Source organism: Myxine glutinosa, chromosome 3 (assembly GCF_964187855.1).
Source record: "Myxine glutinosa chromosome 3, kmMyxGlut1.1, whole genome shotgun sequence".
Taxonomy (NCBI): Eukaryota; Metazoa; Chordata; class Myxini; order Myxiniformes; family Myxinidae; genus Myxine; species Myxine glutinosa.
This window is the reverse complement of record NC_136263.1, coordinates 53,891,168-53,910,238: the sequence shown is the minus strand read 5'-3', so window position 1 is coordinate 53,910,238 and position 19,071 is coordinate 53,891,168. Positions and strand designations below refer to the sequence as shown.

The window sequence follows — 19,071 nt, the reverse complement described above, 5'->3', positions numbered from 1 at the left end:
ACGTGACGTCTGCCACGGACGGTTGTCCGAGCCGGCATCGTCATGTTTCGCCGTTGCCACGTTACGTTGGTTGTTTTACACAGTAAAGGAATAATCACAAAAATACCAGCGAAAGGCAAAGCAAGCACGCGACCGCAGCACAGGACAAAATGCATGTGGCGTCCTCTTTGTTTTGAATGAGAACCAGCAGCTACGCGTACGTACAGTATACTGTACATACATTTTCAAAAATATTTTTAATGTGCTTTTTATTGTATTAAAAAAAAATTTTTTAGCTTCTTTTATTGTTAATTTATGTACTATTTTATTTATTTTAAATATATTTTTAAGGAAAAATTGATTTTTTTCACGTCCGTAGGAGTGACATAAAGTCGCACATAATGACGTTCGCTGAACTGAAATTTACTCTAGAAGAGTGGCGTAAAGTCGGATTTGACGTAGGTAGAAATGGCGTTAAACGGGGTATGACTGTATTCTATATTTAACATTGTGATATGAAAATAGTTTTCATATTTGTTGTAAATGTAGTTTAAACTCGTGGTTATGCGTTAGAGCGGTGTATTTTTTTAGCAGCGTCGTCTTCAATGTTCATTTTTTAAAATTTATTATAAAGACATATTCTGTCGTTTTAAAACCACCAAAGTGTGTATTAGGTTTCCCCGTTTCATAAAATGTATCGTTTGATATGTATAATGCTTTAAAACTGTTTTTTTTTTTAACTTCAGAAGAGATATCAACATTTACCTCAGCGAATGTCAATCGCGGTTTCAGTATTTGATGAACTTAAGACTTAGGTGACTTATAAGTGTGACCAGCATGTGCACGGTTTTCACGTTTGGGTCAGTTTTACATGTTGTATCCCTAAGGAATGAAACGAACGTTTTTCCTGTCTTACAATTTTATTTGAAGTCACACATGCCTCAAAATGCACTCATTTACATAGAATTGAACGCTGAATCCGAAAATGTAAGTGAAATTGCCTTGTTTTTTTTAAACATTATCTTCTATATATTATACATATATATATATATATATATATATATATATATATATATATATATATATATATATATATATATATATACATACATATATATATATATATATATATATATATATATATATATACATATATATATATATATATATATATATATATATATATATCTGTGCAGTGTCTGTCTTGTGTTGTCTTGTCTTGTGTTCTCACTGAACTACTCCCTCAAACTTTTGTGAAATCGTACTATTCCAACTTGACCCACGGCGGGAGAATGCGCTCTACTGAGTGGCGTTCTAGTTTTTTTTGTTGTTTTTTTTAGATCAAAAGGTCAAAGGTTAAGGTTGAATAAAATTGTCAATTTTCATTTGATTGACTTGAAATTTGAGCAGGGGTTGCATTTTGGGGCATGGTTGCATATTGGTCTATTGCGTTTAAGGTGAAAAGGTAAAGGTCCCCTAAAATTATCAAATTTTTTTTAGCTGTTTTCATCATGCTTAGCATATGGAAAAAGAAGTCTGAATACAAAGTGGACGTGGGCTTTGCATTTAAATTTTGCCTGCTAGTTTAATTTGGGATTGTTATTCAATTAATTTATCCCTACATTTGATTCATATTATTGTGCTTACCGTATATAAAGGGTTATTAAATATTTCTTATAATGTCACCCTTCTATCTCCTGTCGTTTGTTGGTTTCACCCTAAAAACGATATCAAGGGCACATCATTGTCTTTATTACCTCTGCCACTGAAGGTGGATGGAGTTTATGCTTTCACCCCTGTCTGTCTGTCTGTCGCTGTTTGTCTGTGACAAGATATCTCAAAAAGTTGTGGACAGATTCAGACGAAATTTGGCGAGAGGTAGTGTATGTGACAAGGACCAAATGATTAGATTTTGGTGAAGATTCGGATCCGGCTAGTATAATTTGTTAAGTGATTCTTCACCATTGGGAGATATGGCCAAAAACGATACATAGCAGGATATCTCAAAAAGTTGTGGACGGATTTGGACGAAACTTTGTGGAGGAGTTGCTTATGCTAGAGCAGTAGGAATTGTTTCAATTTTGGTGAAGATCTGAATATGGATTCAGATACGAGAGTTATTTAATTTTAAAGCAATTCTTCACCATTGAGAGATCGGACGAAAAGCGATATATAAAAATGACATTTTAAAAAGTTGTGGACGAGTTATGACAAAACTTGGTGGATGAGTTGGTTAGGTAACAAGAACAAGCCGATCAGATTTTTTTTCAGGTCCGAATCCAGATCTGGCCTATCAGTGGGATACAAATCATAAACTGTTCAGCCTGGCAGAGGTATGCGCTCTACCAAGTGCAGTTCTTGTTTATTTTCTGCCGTGATGCACTCCAGGTTACCAGTGCACTAGCTGCTGTGCCCTGTGGGCGAGATGTAACAGTATATGTACAGAAACAGCACTTAACCGTTGCCTTGACCATGGGTGTCTCTTTGCAACACCAAATACAGGGCTTTTAACAGTCTAATGTTATGTCTGTGCCAAAGCTAGAAAGGAGCAAGTCTAGTCTGTAAACACGATTTTGTTTCCTGGTTGGTCATTTTGAAGGTTTAGTTGATCTTGAGATCAGAGGGTGAGGAGTTGATACACGTGTGTGCCTGTGTATGTGCGTCTGCGTGTGTATAACCATCAATAAAGAATGGTCTTATCACTCGCTTTGGAAATTGCACATCATATCAAAACCTTCTGGGGGATGAAATGGAGTTTTGCTGATCTCGTGCGGCTTTTCAAGAACCCAAAAGCTCACAATTCTGTCTGTTACCATCACCAGTCAAATGGAAGTACTCATCAGAACAGCATAAGACGTCTAGACTCTAGAGCAAAGGTTATGGACAACATGTGCATACAGATAAGTGCAATAATGTACTTAATTTGAATGGTGGTCATATTGAACATGTCATCAAACGAGACCAAACTTTCGAGTGATATATAACATTGTAATGGCTGTCATGCACAAATCGGAAAAACCTGAAAATTCCAACATCACTTTTTGTTGCTTTCTTCAAAACCACGCAAATTAGGCTGCACTTTGACATCCACCTTCTTGTAGCATGACCAGTGCTTCCATTTATAAAGCGAAACTGATTGAATATCAAAACTTTTCATCGACTGGATATGATGATTTAAAAATTCTTCACCATTTGCTCTTAGGTGGAGAAATGTACACAAATACAACCTCAGTTAATGTCATTGATGTGTGTGCGTGTATGTGTTTGTTTTGTTGGTTGTTATCTCCATATACTGGTTTCAGAAGGTGGAACGGAGTCCTCCTAGGTCTCCAAGTATCCACCTCTGTTTCGTTACAGGATCACGATTCATGGACCAAGCCGTGAGGTTTTCTTGTTCTTAAAGTTTTGTTCCGAGGGATCTTTTCAGGATCGTCACAGAACCACAGAGAGCTTCTAACTGTAGTTTGAATGTAGTTATATTCCCAGGGATGGTCTTTAAGATCTCTGTGAGGTTCTTCTTTTTCCTTCCCATTGCTCCAACTATCATTGGAATAACTTTGATGCTCTTCTTCCAATATATTTTACTTAATTTTTGAGATCTTGGTATTTGGTCATTTTATTGATTTCCGTGTTGTTTAGGCCAAAATCGCTGGGTACTGACACCTACCTCAATTAGAAATGCAGTCTTTTCCTTTTTTGTACCTACGTACTATATACAGCCACAATGCTTTGTTTTCTATGTTCACGCTCGATGGGATGATCATGTCGTACGTGAGCGTTATGTCCTTGTTTTCAATTATCGCTTTTTTACCTAATTTTTCTGGGACTGGTATATTGAAATTTTTGGCAGATTTGCGAGTGGATTGCTCTACGTACCTTGTTGTGCCTTTGTGTGTACAGCTGTTCTGCCACGAGTTTTTTTTAACATCCTGAGAGGAGGTGACTCATTGATTTCTGTACCTACACTTGCCAGATTTACTCAGTCCAGCCAATTTCTTACAGCAATTGGTATAGTGTGCCTGGTCTTTGGCATTTTTTATGATTCCTTCTCCATCCCAGTTGAGACCTCTTCTTAGCTATTCCAATGAGCCTTCTTTGTCTATGTCCAGTCTGTCCAACTTCTTTTTTTAATATCTCCCTGCTCTTTTATCATCCTCCCAGTTGGCGGTGTATATCTGTTGATATTTCGTTTCATTTTATTTCCCTCGCCAGAGGAGGGTATTGCATTTGAGTCCGTTTGTTACTTGCCGGAAAAGATTCCGGCAAGTATGTTGATTGGTTTGTTTGTCTGTTTGTCTGTCTGTCTGTCTGTGCGCAGCAATATGTCTACACCGTTGCACATAGAATCGCCAAACTTTACACACATATTTGTTTTGCCCTGGAATAGACTGTGCCCAATTTTTAACTCTTTCGGCCCAAGGCCTCCATTATGATGTCATAATTTGATAATTCGACAAGTACAAAACTTCATTCAATCAAGATGCAATTTCTTGAGCGACATGAAGGCATAAACTGGTGGAGAAAAAAATAATAATGATGTCATCGGTCACGTGGTTCGGCCGCCATCTTGGAAAAACTTTGCACCTCGATATCTCCGAAAGTGCTGAATAGAAAAAATTAAGACATGTCTCATTGTATAGAACTCTCCATGGGGAATAAAATATGTTAATGATTATGTCATAGTGCCTCCATTATGATGTCATAATTTGACAAGTACAAAACTTCATCTGATCAAGATGAAATTGCTTGAGCGCCATGAACGGCATCAACTGGTGGAGAAAAAATAGAATGATGACGTCATCGGTCACGTGGTTCGGCCGCCATCTTGGAAAAACCGAAAAACTTTGCACCTCTATATCTCCTCCAAAAGTGCTGAATAGAAAAAATTGAGACATGGTTCATTGAAAAGAACTCTCCATGGGGAATAACATGTTAATGATGATGTCATAGGTGCCTCCATTATGACGTCATAATTCGACAAGTATAAAACTTCATCCAATCGAGATGAAATTTCTTGAGCATCATATAGGGATAAAGTGGTAGATAAAAAATAAATAATGATGACGTCATCGGTCATGTGGTTCGGCCGCCATATTTGTTTTAACACAAAAGCCCTAAAAAAACCCACTAAAAACACGTCCTGGCGTGGCTCTGCAATCTCTGATTGCTTTCTTTTTTTATTTTTGTAATTGTTGGAACTGTGTTCGTTGCTATATAAACAGGTACATCTTCTAAATGTACCTGTTTTTGGATTTTTATTTTTTTTGCAAGGTGGGTTTGGGACGTCTTTTCTGGTTTGCTGTCTTTGTGTTTGCATACAAATTTGATTCGGTAGTCTGTTGAACTTTTCACATACTCAGCTAATCCTACTGTTGTCACTCTGTGCACTTGGTTTCCATCAGGCCGCTATCTCCTCATCTCGATAGGTACATTCTCACGAGGCATTGATGTTATTTTTTGCATGCACGCATGTGCGTGCGTGTCTTGTCATGTCTTTTCCAAGATCGGCTATGTCATGTTTCCTGTTCTACAATGCATTTGGATGCTCAATAATTGGATTTGTTCATTGATCAAGTTTTCTATTTGCCTGTAAATTTTACAAAGTTTGTGCTTCTTTATAATTAGACCTATAAATAGCATTAACGGACAATTCCCCATTTTTGCGCAAGAATGTTGAAACGGCAATATTGTGGCTTCTCTCATTCATTCTTGCTTGTGTGTGAGCCTAAAGTTTCCTTTGACATTGAAATGATAATGTGAATGCTGCCACACCTTCTGGTAGTTATCGTGGTCTTCGAATGGCCATTATAGTAAATGCTCATTTTGGAATGATGGGAAATGAAAGCTTTATCCGCACAGCTTTCCCAAAGTTTTATTTTAACACTGTTTAGGTATCTGGGTACAGAATGAGATGTGTGGTCAAAGTTTTCATATTTGCCTGAGAACAGACATTCGTAAATAATACTTCCTTTTTAGAGCATTGGTAAATATGGTTACATGATTGTATGGTGCCTTTATGCAACCGTACACATTGTCATGTAATATACTCAGGCTGTACCATGACCGATTTCTGGAATTCTGAGATTGTGTAATATATGTAGATTGTTGTTGGTTTTATTCTCTTTCCTTATTGACCGCAAGTTCTGCCTCTTTTCCCCTTATTCCATTCCCTTGCACTGTGCTTGCCAGCAACCCCTCTCGGGTTATGGATATCCAGCTCACCCATCCACCCAGAGCCATACGTACTACAACCAGCCGGCTACACAATACCGTCCCCCACACTATCCCTCCTCGGTGAGATTGCTTTTTCTCTTCTATGTTTCATCAAAGTCCCCGTTGCTGCCCCAGCAACTTTAATGACGTAAAGAGCTTAATTTTCTGTATCGTGATAGTAAGCTTGTGGCGACTTGGTGCTGCAGGAAATGGCGTCGGAGTTGTACAGTGTCCGGGGTTCTGGGTTGACCCCGGGTAAGTCGCTTCCTGACGAGCCATCGGTCTTGCCACCCGGCCGACCCTCAAGCTTGCCAGTGAGTTTTCATACCCAGTCTGCCTGATCACTTAAAAACCCCCAAAAACATTCCAATTGTGGCTGCTGCCTCAACCATGGTCTGTGGCTGGCAATGGCATCATTTGGTGGCTCACAAGCTTGAGCTGGCCATGCCAATTTGGCATGTCAGTACTTTGTGTGTGTGCGCCTTTGTTTTTCCTCAATTGTAAGGACTATAATATTGTTGGGTGCAATTTGAGGATGCATTTTTAGCAAATGTGCATGTGGCGAGTGTTAGACCTGCAGTCGACATCAAGTTAGACATCAAGGCCTGAGTAACAAAGGTCAATTCTCAAGTCATGTCTTGAGCTACAATCGTTGAGACTATAAGAGTCGAGTCCTGAGTCTTGAGTCACTTAATTATTTTAACTCTTAACTGCCAACTTGACCATATCCTATGACACAGATGTTGTCATGCTAATATGTAGTTTTATCTATTTATTTTGCCCTCTTATTTGCTCTCATCCCTATTTTTATAGTTGGGTATTATTTAACGTCTACAATTGATTCATTTCATTCATTCATTCATTCAATTAAGTTTCCAACCACTGAAAATGACTCGATTGAGTTGCAGATTTAAACACTCAAATCAACATATTTGTGTCCTGGTTCTTGTCGAAATACCAGCCTTCCGGGTCTCAGGTTGAGTCGTAAGTTGTAAAATAAATAAAATGTGGCTCAAGTCCGAATCTGTGACTCTACTATGACCAGCCTGCCCAGAGTTAATGGACATGTGAGCAATTTGAGCATTTTCAGAGTTTGGGCAGCCTTTTCACATGCTGTTAGACGAGAGTTGTTGTCTCCTGAAATTGTTTGACCAAATTGTTAAGCGCGCCGGATGAATGAAGATACAATGATGGCAGAAAATGATGCAGCCTTAGGCAATGAACAAAGCCTCATTATCAGAACATAGGTTTGTATCACAAAAGCAATTATTTTGATTAACTTTTCTTCACAGTAACTTGTGAAGTCCCAGTAATTTAAAGTGCAATTGTTGTGCACTTTAATTCCACTCTTTGCTTCAAAATTCTCAGGCTTTGAGATCTCTCATTCAAGTAAAATGGCTGATCGTCAGGCTGGATGAGCACAATTTGTGTTGCAAATTTGTCAGCAAACAATGTCAGCAAAGAGAAGTAAGATGGCATTCAAAGAATTGGGGGCAAAAAAGAAGCCGTAAACTCCAAAGATTGGTTGGTGTTCAGATATTTGTACAGCAAACATCTTTGTGATAATAATTTAATTTGATAGTCGACAGTCGTGCCAAAGCTTTGCATTTTGGCCACACACACAGCCTACGTGCCAGCTGGGGATTCCCCTTCCCATGCCACCCCCCTATGCCTGCTGTTAATACGACAGCTCAGGGTAGTATAATTGATTTGACTCTTGGTCTTTGTTCGACTCCCATTCCTATGATGATGTCCTTCTTTTTTCTTTATTTTTTGTTCTTTTTTTATTAGTACTCATTAATGAATCTAAAAATTGAAAAAACAAAACAAAAAAATACAACGACTTTGAGGAGGGAATTAAGACTTTTTGGCTAGATGAGAGTGGAGAGGAGGGTGGGGTAATTCCCTCCTGAGTCATAACAATAATCTAAAAATGGTCCGAGCAGCTTCCTCGATTGATGCTCATAATTTAGCAGACAGAGCACAGACAAATCCTGTGGGTTGGCATCCCAGGGAGGAGGGGGAGGAGAAGAAGGAGGAGGAGGAAGTTGGGGTGGGTGCTGGGAGGGGTAGATTTCTCACTAAAAAAGTAACACCTATTGTGGAAAGAAAAATGCTGGCTCTAGATGGTGCTGCCAGTACCTAGAGTCTTCCAGGAAGTGACCTCACAAGGTTAACAGTTGTGTTTGGCTGGTGTGTGCATACGTGCGTACGTGTGGACGCACGTGGATGCTTGTTCAGGTGTTTTTTGGCAAACTCCAGTCCGGCTTTCTTATGTCTCTCTCGCAGCAGTGGGGTCCTCCTGGGTCTCCTACCATAGAACCCCCTTTCATTGAGTTGGCGACGGATGGTGCTCGTTGAAACTGTCGTACCTTGTGTTTGAAGGTCAGCTTGAATCTGTTTGGCAGTTGATCGACGTGCTTTCTCCACCATTCGAACAATCCTTCGCTGCAATCTTCGATCAAGTTTTCTCTTGTGGCCACGTTCAGGGAGGTTGGCTTCAGTGCCATGGGCCTTAAACTTCCTGATAACATTGCGTGCGGTGGACACAGGAACATCAAGGTCTCTGGAGATGGACTTTTATCCTTGACCCTCTCAGACAATTCTCTGGTTTTCTTACTTTTCTCCATGCTCATTGCGGTATACACTGTGACACAAAACAGCAGAATGACTCGTTTTCTCTGTTCAAACTGGTTGAATAAGTGATTTTTATATTGCAGGCACCTGCAACTCACCACATGTGAGTTCAATTCCAAAGTAAAGGAGAATCACCCTCTTGAAATTTTGTTATTTATAACAACTTCTAAAAGGTGCCAATAATATTGTCCATGTCATTTTAGGATTTCTGTGTGGAATAAGCTAAGATTTAGTTATTTTTCCTTGTTTTTTTTTGTTCCACCTCAAACCAAAGAAATACATACACTACATGACCAAAAGTATTCAAAGACCTCTTCTAATTAGTACATTCGGCTATTTCAGCCACACCCATTGCTGACATTGCTTGACAGATAATCAAGCACACAGCCATGCAATCTCCACAGACAAACATTGGCAGTAGAATGGGCCATACTGAAGAGCTCAGTGACTTTCAACGTGGCACCGGCATAGGATGCTACCTTTCCAACAAGTCAGTTCATTAAATTTCTGCCCTACTAGGGCTGCCCCGGTCAACTGTAAGTGCCGTTATTGTGAAGTGGAAACGTCTCGAAGCAACAAAAGCTCAGCCGCGAAATGGTAGGCCATACAAGCTCGCAGAACAGGACCGCCTGTTCTGTGAGCTGAAGCACTTGGCGTGTAAAAACGGTCTGTCCTCGGTTGCAACACTCACTCAACGTCAGCACAACAACTGTTCGTCGGGATCTTCATGAAATGGGTTTCCATGGTTGAGCAGCCGCACACAAGCCTAAGATCACCATGCGCAATGCCAAGCGTCGGCTGGAGTGGTGTAAACCTTGCCGCCATTTGACTCTGGAGCAGTGGAAACGCATTCTCTGGAGTGATGAATCTCGCTTCACCATCTGGCAGTCCGACGGACGAATCTGGGTTTGGCTGATGCCAGGAGAACGCTACCTGCCCGAATGCATAATGCCAACTGTAAAGTTTGGTGGAGGAGGAATAATGGTCTGGGGCTGTTGTTCATGGTTCGGGGTAGGCCCCTTAGTTCCAGTGAAGGTAAATCTTAACACTACAGCATACAATGACATTCTAGACGATTGTGTGCTTCCAACTTTGTGGCAACAGTTTGGAGAAGGCCCTTCCCTATTTCAGCATGACAATGCCCCCGTGCACAAAGTGAGGTCCGTCCAGAAAAAAATGTTTGTCGAGATCGGTGTGGAAAACCTTGACTGGCCTGTACAGAGCCCTGACCTCAAACCCCATCGAACACCTTTGGGATGAATTGGACAGCGAGGCAGGCCTAATCGCCCAACATCAGTGCCCGACCTCACTGATGCTCTTGTGGCTGATTGGAAGCAAATCTCCGCAGCAATGTTCCAACATCGAGTGGAAAGCCTTCCCAGAAGAGTGGAGGCTGTTGCAACAGCAAATGTTGGTGGACCAACTCCATATTATTGCCCATGAATTTGGAATGAGATGTGTGATGTTTGGGTGTCCACATACTTTTGGTCATGTAGTGTTTGTGGATACCAAAATATCTTTTTATTTCAACATTTTTCTGGAAGAAATGGTCATTATTTGAAAAAAGTGCAAGGGTGCCAATATTTTTGGCCACGACAGTACATTTCCTGAATTATTATTTCTGTCTCTTCTGTACTATAAAAGGAGTTGTACATGCGTGTGAGTTCCACCCACCCATCAACCGCAAACATCGCAGTTATAGACTGGTCCTTGCCAGAGATGGATGCTCGTAGGTTGTAGGTTGTCCTTTCTTGCCTCTGCTATCTCTTGATAGCAATTCTCTCACATTAAAAATGGTCCAGGCCTTTGCGGACACATACAGGCTACAAAGAAGATTTGACTTGGGGTTGAATACTGATGTAAATTAGATATTTTTGTCTTTCACTTTTCAGGATTTTAAAGTTTTATTTTTGAAAAAATAGACTTTTTCATTATGAGGTATTATGTGTACATGAGTGACAAAAAAAACCTCAATTTATTCCATTTTATATATATATGTATACATATACCATATACAGTCATGTGAAAAAGTAAGTACACCCCTTGCAGCAGAGAGACGGAAGCCTCTCCTCAGTGAAAGACACATGAAAGCCCGTTTGGAGTTTGCAAAAAAGCATTTAAAGGACTCTCAGACTGTAAGAAACAACATTCTGTGGTCTGATGAAACCAAGATTGAACTGTTTGGCTTCCGTCTGGCCACTATGCCATAAAGCCCAGATCGGTGGAGTGTTGCAGTGATGGTTGTCCTTCTGGAAGTTTCTCCCATCTCCACGCAGGATCTCTGGAGCTCAGTCAGAGTGACCATCGGGTTCTTGGTCACCTCTCTTACCAAGGCCCTTCTCCCCCGATTGCTCAGTTTGGCCGGGCGGCCAGCTCTAGGAAGAGTCCTGGTTGTTCCAAACTTCTTCCATTTAAGAATTATGGAGGCCACTGTGCTCTTGGGAACCTTCAATGCAGCAGAATTTTTTTGTAGGCTTCCCCAGATCTGTGCCTCGACACAATCCTGCCTCTGAGCTCTGCAGACAGTTCCTTCGCCCTCATGGCTTGGTTTTTGCTCTGATATTCCTTGTCAGCTGTGAGACCTTATATAGACAGGTGTGTACCTTTCCAAATCATGCCCAATCAATTGAATTTACCACAGGTGGACTCTAATCAAGGTGTAGAAACATCTCAAAAATGATCAAGAGAAATGGGAGGCACCTGAGCTAAATTTCAAGTGTCATAGCAAAGGGTCTGAATACTTATGTAAATGTGATATTTCAGTTTTTTCTTTTTAATAAATTTGCCAAACTTTCTAAAAGCCTGTTTTGTCTTGGTCATTATGGGGTATTGAGTGTAGATTGATGAGGGAAAAAATGAATTTATACGATTTCGGCATAAGGCTGCAACATAACAAAATGTGAAAAAAGTGAAGGGGTCTGAATACTTTCTGAATGCACTGTATCTCCCTCAACATTTTGGTTTTATATATATACACATATACTGGCGGAGCCTGCCTGTCGCTTTGCTGATTGACTAATTGGTCGTCCTGTTTGCCATAATAAAATTACCTGTGCGAAGGGTGCGTTAACCTCAGCGTTGCCCAGGTAAAATGGGCATTTCAATAACCTCTGCCACCACTACCACCATAAGCTACCTACCATTCCTTCAAATGTCCACGTACCCCTCTATCCCCAATACTTCTCAGTACATATATACTGTTTCTGCTGCCACTACTTTTCCACAGATACAATTCCATGCATTTACCTCTGAGCAAATTACCCCTGCTTTACAACACTCATACCTGTCCTTCTCTTTACTCTTAAACTGTGGTCCCTAGTCCTGTCAATCTATTTGCTGAAAAACTTCTGCACTTGTCTTGTCTACACCCTTCATTATCTTAAACATCTCTTATTATATCCCCTCGTAATCACCTCCTTTCTAATGTGCAAAGACCGTCTCCTTCAGCCGCTCCTCATAGCTTTATCTAACTGGGTTCGCAATGAATCTAGTCCATTTATGCTGAACCTTATCTGTGTCCTTCCTCATCTGTGGTGACTAAGACCTTGTACAACATTCTAGATTGGCCTCACGTAATTCCTCTACACTGTTAACGCAACCTCATTTGATTTATAATTTATCCACCTGAGAATACAACCTCAAACCTATTAAGTTTACATATAGCTACCTGGCACTGTGCTGTCTGATTAGCCCTCCTCCCTCATCCACATATCTTACAACCCTCAGATCCTTCTCCTGCTTAACACACTCCAAGACCGCTCCTATCATCATGTAATCTCGATTTAAATTGTTCTTACCCGACCCCAGCACCTCACACTTCCTTATGTAAACTGCATCTGCCAATCTTTTGCCAATCTATGAAAAATATTTTGGCTTTCCTGAATCTGATCATCCTCTCTCTGCTATAAATATACCATGCTGTACGACATCCACCGCACTCCCAATCAGAAACGGCTTCATAGAACTCCGATAAATTTGTTCAACATGACCTTTCCTTAGTTAGTACATCCGTGCTGACTGTCTTCAATTAGTTTATATTTATCGAAATGATTTCCCCATCTGGTCCCTAATTAAGGTCTCCAACATCTTCACCACAACTGATGTCAAACTAACAGGTCTATCGTTCCCCAATTCTTCTCTGGATTCTTTCTTGGATAACCATGTTCCAGTTGCTACTCTCTGATCCTCCGGTACCTGTCCTGGCTCCAGTGACCTATTAAAGTTATCCGTTAACATCTCGCTTATCTGCCTTGCCACCTTCCTCAATAGTCTGAGGTTCATGTTATTTGGCTGTGGAGCTTTATTCTCACCTTAGCTTTCCTCACTGCTTCTTAACCTCCTCCCCTCCTGCATGGAACTCCTCCAAAAAACCTTGTTCACCCCCAAGATAGATTCTCTCAGCTATTGGCAATTTTGCTGAGTTCTTGCATTAATGTTGTTCAAAAGTGAAATGACCATTTGATAAGCCTGTCATCGCACTTTCGTCATTAATTAAACAATCTCCCTGTGCTATTCTTCAATGAGCCTACATTTGGCTTAACCTGTTATTTACCCCCTATTGCTATTATTGGCTTTGATATTGTAATCAGCTCCGTCTGTCTGTCTGTCTGTCTGTCCGTCCATCACGCTATCACCTACAAAATGGTGGGACAGAAATTCACCAAATTTGGTCGTTATGATCACCACATCGCACGAAGGTGCAAGAGCAGTTTCATTTTGGCCCCACCACCTGGGGCGGAGTCAAAAGGTCAAATACCAAAAAATGCAATTACAGGCACATTTTAAATCATTTTTATATGAAACTTTGTTAATGCAATAAACATTGGGAGATGCATGAAATATGTCACGATTTTTTGGGGGGATTTGACCCCCAGATATTCTTTATCTCCATGATACCTGACAGCATGTTTCTTTTATTTGGATATTCCTTACCTGCCTGTTCAACCATTCTAGTCTCTTCCTCCGTCTGGGCTTATAACTCATCGGAATATACATACCCTGTACATTGTGCATTTGTTCCTTGAAGATTACCCATTTCTCGGATGCTGATTGCCCTGCTGTTAATTTGTACCAAACTCTAGAGAACCTAACTCTCTCATCTTATCCTCACGGTTTGCCTTTCTGAAATCTAATAGCTTTATTCTACTATCCTGAATTCAAACTCTCAACAGAACACTCGCATACTATGTAATGATCACCTGTCCCAAAAATGCTCTCCGACATCCCTGCACTTCCTCTACCATATTGGGATAATTAATGAAAAGTAGGTCAAACACGGCACTTTCCCTCAAGGGCTTATCTACAAACTGGTTTTGAAAAAAAAAGAGCAATCCTGGACGAGATCAATAAAATCCTCATGTGCTCTACCTTCTTGTTCATGGACCAAATATATTTGTGGCAAATTAAAATCCCCCATGGTCAATATTCTCCCCCCATCATATACCCTCATAGGGAGGGTGATTCATCAATGTGTGTACCATCCCTCGGATGGGCGTTAAACTGGGCGTCCTGTCTGCCGGCATTAGTCGATGGACGTTAAAAATCCCACGTTGTCCTTCACAAAGAGTAGGCGAGCTATTGACGGCATCCTGAACAAATTGCTGCTCGAACCGACAGAGGGAACCACATCAGCAGCACAGCCACGCCATCAGCCAATGATGCTACCCCACAGCCTTGTGCAGTATACAAAAGAAGAAGAAGAAGAAGAAGAAGATCACATGCACTTAGCACTGAATTCTTCATGAACTCTTAAAATCTCTGATCTCTAGCCACACAGAATCCTCCACATCAATCCCTCCTTAATGTCATCCATTCCTCTTGAATACAATAAATTGTATTTTACCCAGATTGCCACACCTTCTATTTTCTCTTTCCCATCACATCTATACATCCTGTAGCCCTCTGGTTCTGTCTTCCAATTACTCTCCTCATTAAATCAAGTCTCACTTACTGCAACCAATTCCGTATGTAGAGAGAGTCTGACCAACTCGCTAGCAGGCGCCATCTTGCCTACCAAGTGAGCATGCTAGAAATGCGAGGTAAGCTCTGATCAACACAGGCACGCTCAATAACTTATTGTTAAAAAAAGGTATGCCAATCACAACCTTACAATTTACTGAGACCATAAATGGAGACATTCCTTATAATCTGAGTTCGGCTGTTAGTATGATTTGAACCTGCTTGGATTACGAATTTTTGAACCGCTTGTGAGATTTCCATAGCGATGTAACTAAAACCAGTAATCTGTAGTGGTTCTCTGTGGAATTTGGTGTTCTAAACAAATCGATCAACGACGATCAGCAACCACAGCAGTCGGGCTTTACACCAAAGTGGTCAACGATTGACCGTATCCTTGCGCTTCAGGTCCTCACCGAACGCAAGCGAGAGTTACGCCAGGAGCTGCTTGCAGCCTATGTTAATCTCCGCAAAGCGTTCAATTCGGTGAATCGGGATGCCCTCTGGAGGATTCTTGGTCTTCGTGGGGTGCCACCAATGCTGATCAATATAATCTCTGAACTATACTCTGGTACTGGGAGTGCTGTGAGGTGTGAGGGCTTCATCTCTGACTTCTTTTTTTTTCTTTTTGTATACAAGATCGAGGCTCGTGAAAGAGCTAACATTAATCACACAAAAAGACAAACCGACACACAAAACACAAAAAACAAGGGGAGCGGCAGACAAGATGGGGAGAGAGGGGGAAGGACACAAACACAACATTTGAGAGCAGGGACATCGGGAGGACTTGGGGGGAGGTGGGAGAGGAATAAAACATATGAACACTGCAAGGACTCTGGGGTGAATTACCGGGGGTAGAAAAGATCAAGGTTTTCGATGGGGGAAGATAAGAGATGGTGGTGAACAGCTGTTTTAAAGACCTGGAGGGAGGAGTGGGATTGAAGGGAGTGGGGGGAGTTTGTTCCAGAGGCGGGAGAAAAGGGGAATGAAAGAGTGAAGTTGAGCAGAGAGCCTAGACTTTGGCAGTTTAACCATAAGAGGGTTGCAGGCAGATCTTGTGCGACCTGAAGGAATATTGGGGGGACAGAGCACAGAGAGAGCTGGGGGAGCAAGGCCGGAGAGGAGTCGGTAGAAGACAGAAAGACCACCAACCTGCCTGCGGTGAGTGAGTGAAAGGCCCTTGGAGTTGACTGCATCGCAGGAAATTCCAATGATTCTGAAAGCTTTGGCCTCAACAGCGTGAAGCCGAGCAAGGTGTGAGGCAGGAGCACCAGCCCAGAGGGGGGAACAGTATTCCATTGAGCTGCGGATGACTTATTTCCAGTTGTTACTGGAGTTCAGCAGGGGTGTATACTGGCTCCCACACTCATCAGCGCTTGTATGGACTGGATTCTGGGAAGGATGTTGGAGAGGTCAGGCTGTGGTGCATCATTTGGGAGTGTCAAGATCTTTGACCTAGATTTCGCAGATGATGCAGTCATCTTTCTGGAGACGCTGGATATTCTTACGGGGGCCCTCCAGGCACTGAATGAGGAGGCGGAGCCGCTTGGATAACGGATTTCCTTGGTCAAAACCAAGATCCAGGCTTTCAATGACATATTTGATGCTGCTGTCTTGTCTGTGCCTGTTTGTGGCGAAGATGCTGAGGTCACGAAGAGATTCACTTACCTCGGCAGTGTTATTCATATCTCCGCATGTTGCGAGCCAGAGGTTGATAGATGTCTGGGTCGGGCCTGGGCAGTCATGGATTCACTGGATCTTGGGGTGTGGCGTTGTCGGTATCTATGCACGAGGACAAAAGTTAAAGTCTTTAAGTCCTTGGTGCTTCCAGTCTTGCTCTACGGATGCGAGACTTGGACCCTTACAAAGGGCCAGAGAATGCGACTTAACGTCTTTGGAACCAAGTCTCTTCGGAGAATCCTTGGCTATCGGTGGTCGGACTTTGTGTCCAGTGAGCGGTTGCTGAGAGAGACTCATATGAGATTTGTTTCCTGTATTTTCCGTGAGCATCAGCTGCGACTGTATGGACATGTGGCTCGTTTTCCGGACGCTGATCTAGCTCACCAAATACTCTCAGCAAGGGAGCCTCGTGAGTGGAGGAGGCTGACCACGTGCCTCGTGGTTGCAGCAGGTTGATCGGCATCTCAAGGAGATAGGGATGGTCCAAGCATCAGCCTGGGATACCGTTGAAAAGTGGATGCGGTGACGCGCTGCTCCAGCGCATGCTCCCATACCTGACCTGACGGTGTACGCTACTGTAATGAATGTTATATTCAATGATTCGGGATGTAGTTCAAGCAGGAAATTTCAAGTGCAATGCAAGAATGAAAGAAAGAGATGAATGATTAGATCATTAGAACATTGGAGCCAAACTAAAACCTCCTCCACATTGTATTTACCTCGCATAAGTCGGAGCCATGTCGGCATCCGACGAATTTTATTGTCGTTGGTCTCTAAATACACAAGTTGCGATACAATGTTAGAATTGATCATGAAACACGAAAGAACGATGCAAGCCTTTATTTAAAAAATATGGAAAAAAGGTCTTTAGAATTATCTCAATTTTGAGACGAACAATTGCATTGCTATTACTTTTGCTGCCGAGTTCTCCTTTCGTACAATGTCGTTCACTCATGCGATTGCATTCCTGTCCTCGAGCAAACGTATACAGTCGGACAGTGAAAAATTTTGTGAGCAGTTTATTTTTGATATGGCAAATGGGGATGCTGATGTCCGACACTAGATAGTCCAAAACCTTGTCACGAAGGAACATGTGCATTATTCAGCCTTGCCCTGATCGAACAGAGCAGCCCCAGGCCGCACAGCATACCTTAATTTCACCAAAATCGAGCAAAATCTTATATAAAATGCTACTTCTGTGAGAACCCAGAAGTAACTTGCTTGGTAGGCAAAATGGATCATGAGTACCACATGACCCGGATTGACCAATCACACAGCCGGATTGCACTGTACGAGCAGAACAATAGATGGCCAGACTCTATAATTATACGGCGCTGACTGCAACTACAGTGCATTCAGAAAGTATTCAGACCCCTTCAGTTTTTTAACATTTTGTTATGTTGCAGCCTTATGCTGAAATCGTTTAAATTCATTTTTTCCCTCATCAATTTACACTCAATACCCCATAATGACAAAGAGAAAACAGGATTTTAGAAAGTTTTTCAAATTTATTTAAAAATAAGGTTGTAGGTTCCCAAGAGCACGGTGGCCTCCATAATCCTTAAATGGAGGAAGTTTGGAACAACCAGGACTCTTCCTAGAGCTAGCCGCCCGGCCAAACTGAGCAATCGGTGGAGAAGGGCCTTGGTAATAGAGGTGACCAAGAACCCGATGGTCACTGGCTGAGCTCCAGAGATCCTGTGTGGAGATGAGAGAAACTTCCAGAAGGACAACCATCACTGCAACACTCCACCGATCTGGGCTTTATGGCAGAGTGGCCATACGGAAGCCTCTCCTCAGTGAAAGACCCATGAAAGCCCGCTTGGAGTTTGCAAAAAAGCACCTAAAAGACTCTCAGACTGTGAGAAACAAGATTCTGTGGGCTTTCATGTTTCAATTTCACCATAAGGCTGCAACATAACAAAATGTGAAAAACGTGAAGGGGTCTGAATACTTTCTGAATGCACTGTATATCGTACTTCTTGCTATCCACCTGAACTTCAAGCTCTTCCCTCTTATTATTTAATCTCCTTGCATTGGTGTGCAGTATTTTTCAACTTTTCTCTTCCTGTAATTAGTTTGTGCTGCCTTGCCTTACCAATCATGTTGTCAGTACCCGTTCTTTCATTTATAACCTCTCCACCCTCCTCTGGCCTAAAAAAAAGCCTTGATTCCCTCCTAAGTTCCCACTGGAAACCTTTTGCTGCTCCCTTTCTGTTGAGCTTCTTGCAAACACTCTGGAAACATTACCTTTTCCCCTGAAACGATTTCCATGATTGCTTCCTAAACCCAAAGCCTTTCTGCCTTCACCATTCTTCCAACCCTTGTTTGACATCTATCACTTTACTTGAATACCGGAAAACATTACCTCACAACCCTTTTCTTTCAATGCCAGCACCACAAGCCAAGTGGCAATAAGGGAATGCTGACCATGTTTACATTTTTTGTTTTGTTGTGCACTCTTGTAGAACCAGTCCAACAGGATGTTGCAGATGTAGCACACTTACCTTTTAGCTGTCTAATCTGGGTTTGATTCCTGCCTCACTACAGACTGTTAGATTTGTGCCTTCGCAGGCAGGGTGTTGCATCGCAAAGTGTGACGTCCCT

At 41.8% G+C, this 19,071-nt stretch overlaps 1 protein-coding gene across 5 annotated transcripts in view; it reads left to right on the top strand.

The window, feature by feature from the left end:
* LOC137423556 (AT-rich interactive domain-containing protein 1B) overlaps positions 1 to 19,071 on the top strand; it is a 127,864-nt gene that overhangs the window by 49,299 nt on the left and 59,494 nt on the right. For 4 of the 5 annotated variants that reach the window (XM_068110841.2, XM_068110842.2, XM_068110844.2 and 1 more), the window contains exons 3-4: positions 6,169 to 6,273; positions 6,399 to 6,506. In XM_068110841.2, coding sequence (XP_067966942.2) covers positions 6,169 to 6,273; positions 6,399 to 6,506 — 213 coding nt within the window. The remainder of the gene's footprint in view (positions 1 to 6,168; positions 6,274 to 6,398; positions 6,507 to 19,071) is intronic. The other variant, XM_068110845.2, reaches the window with a different exon arrangement.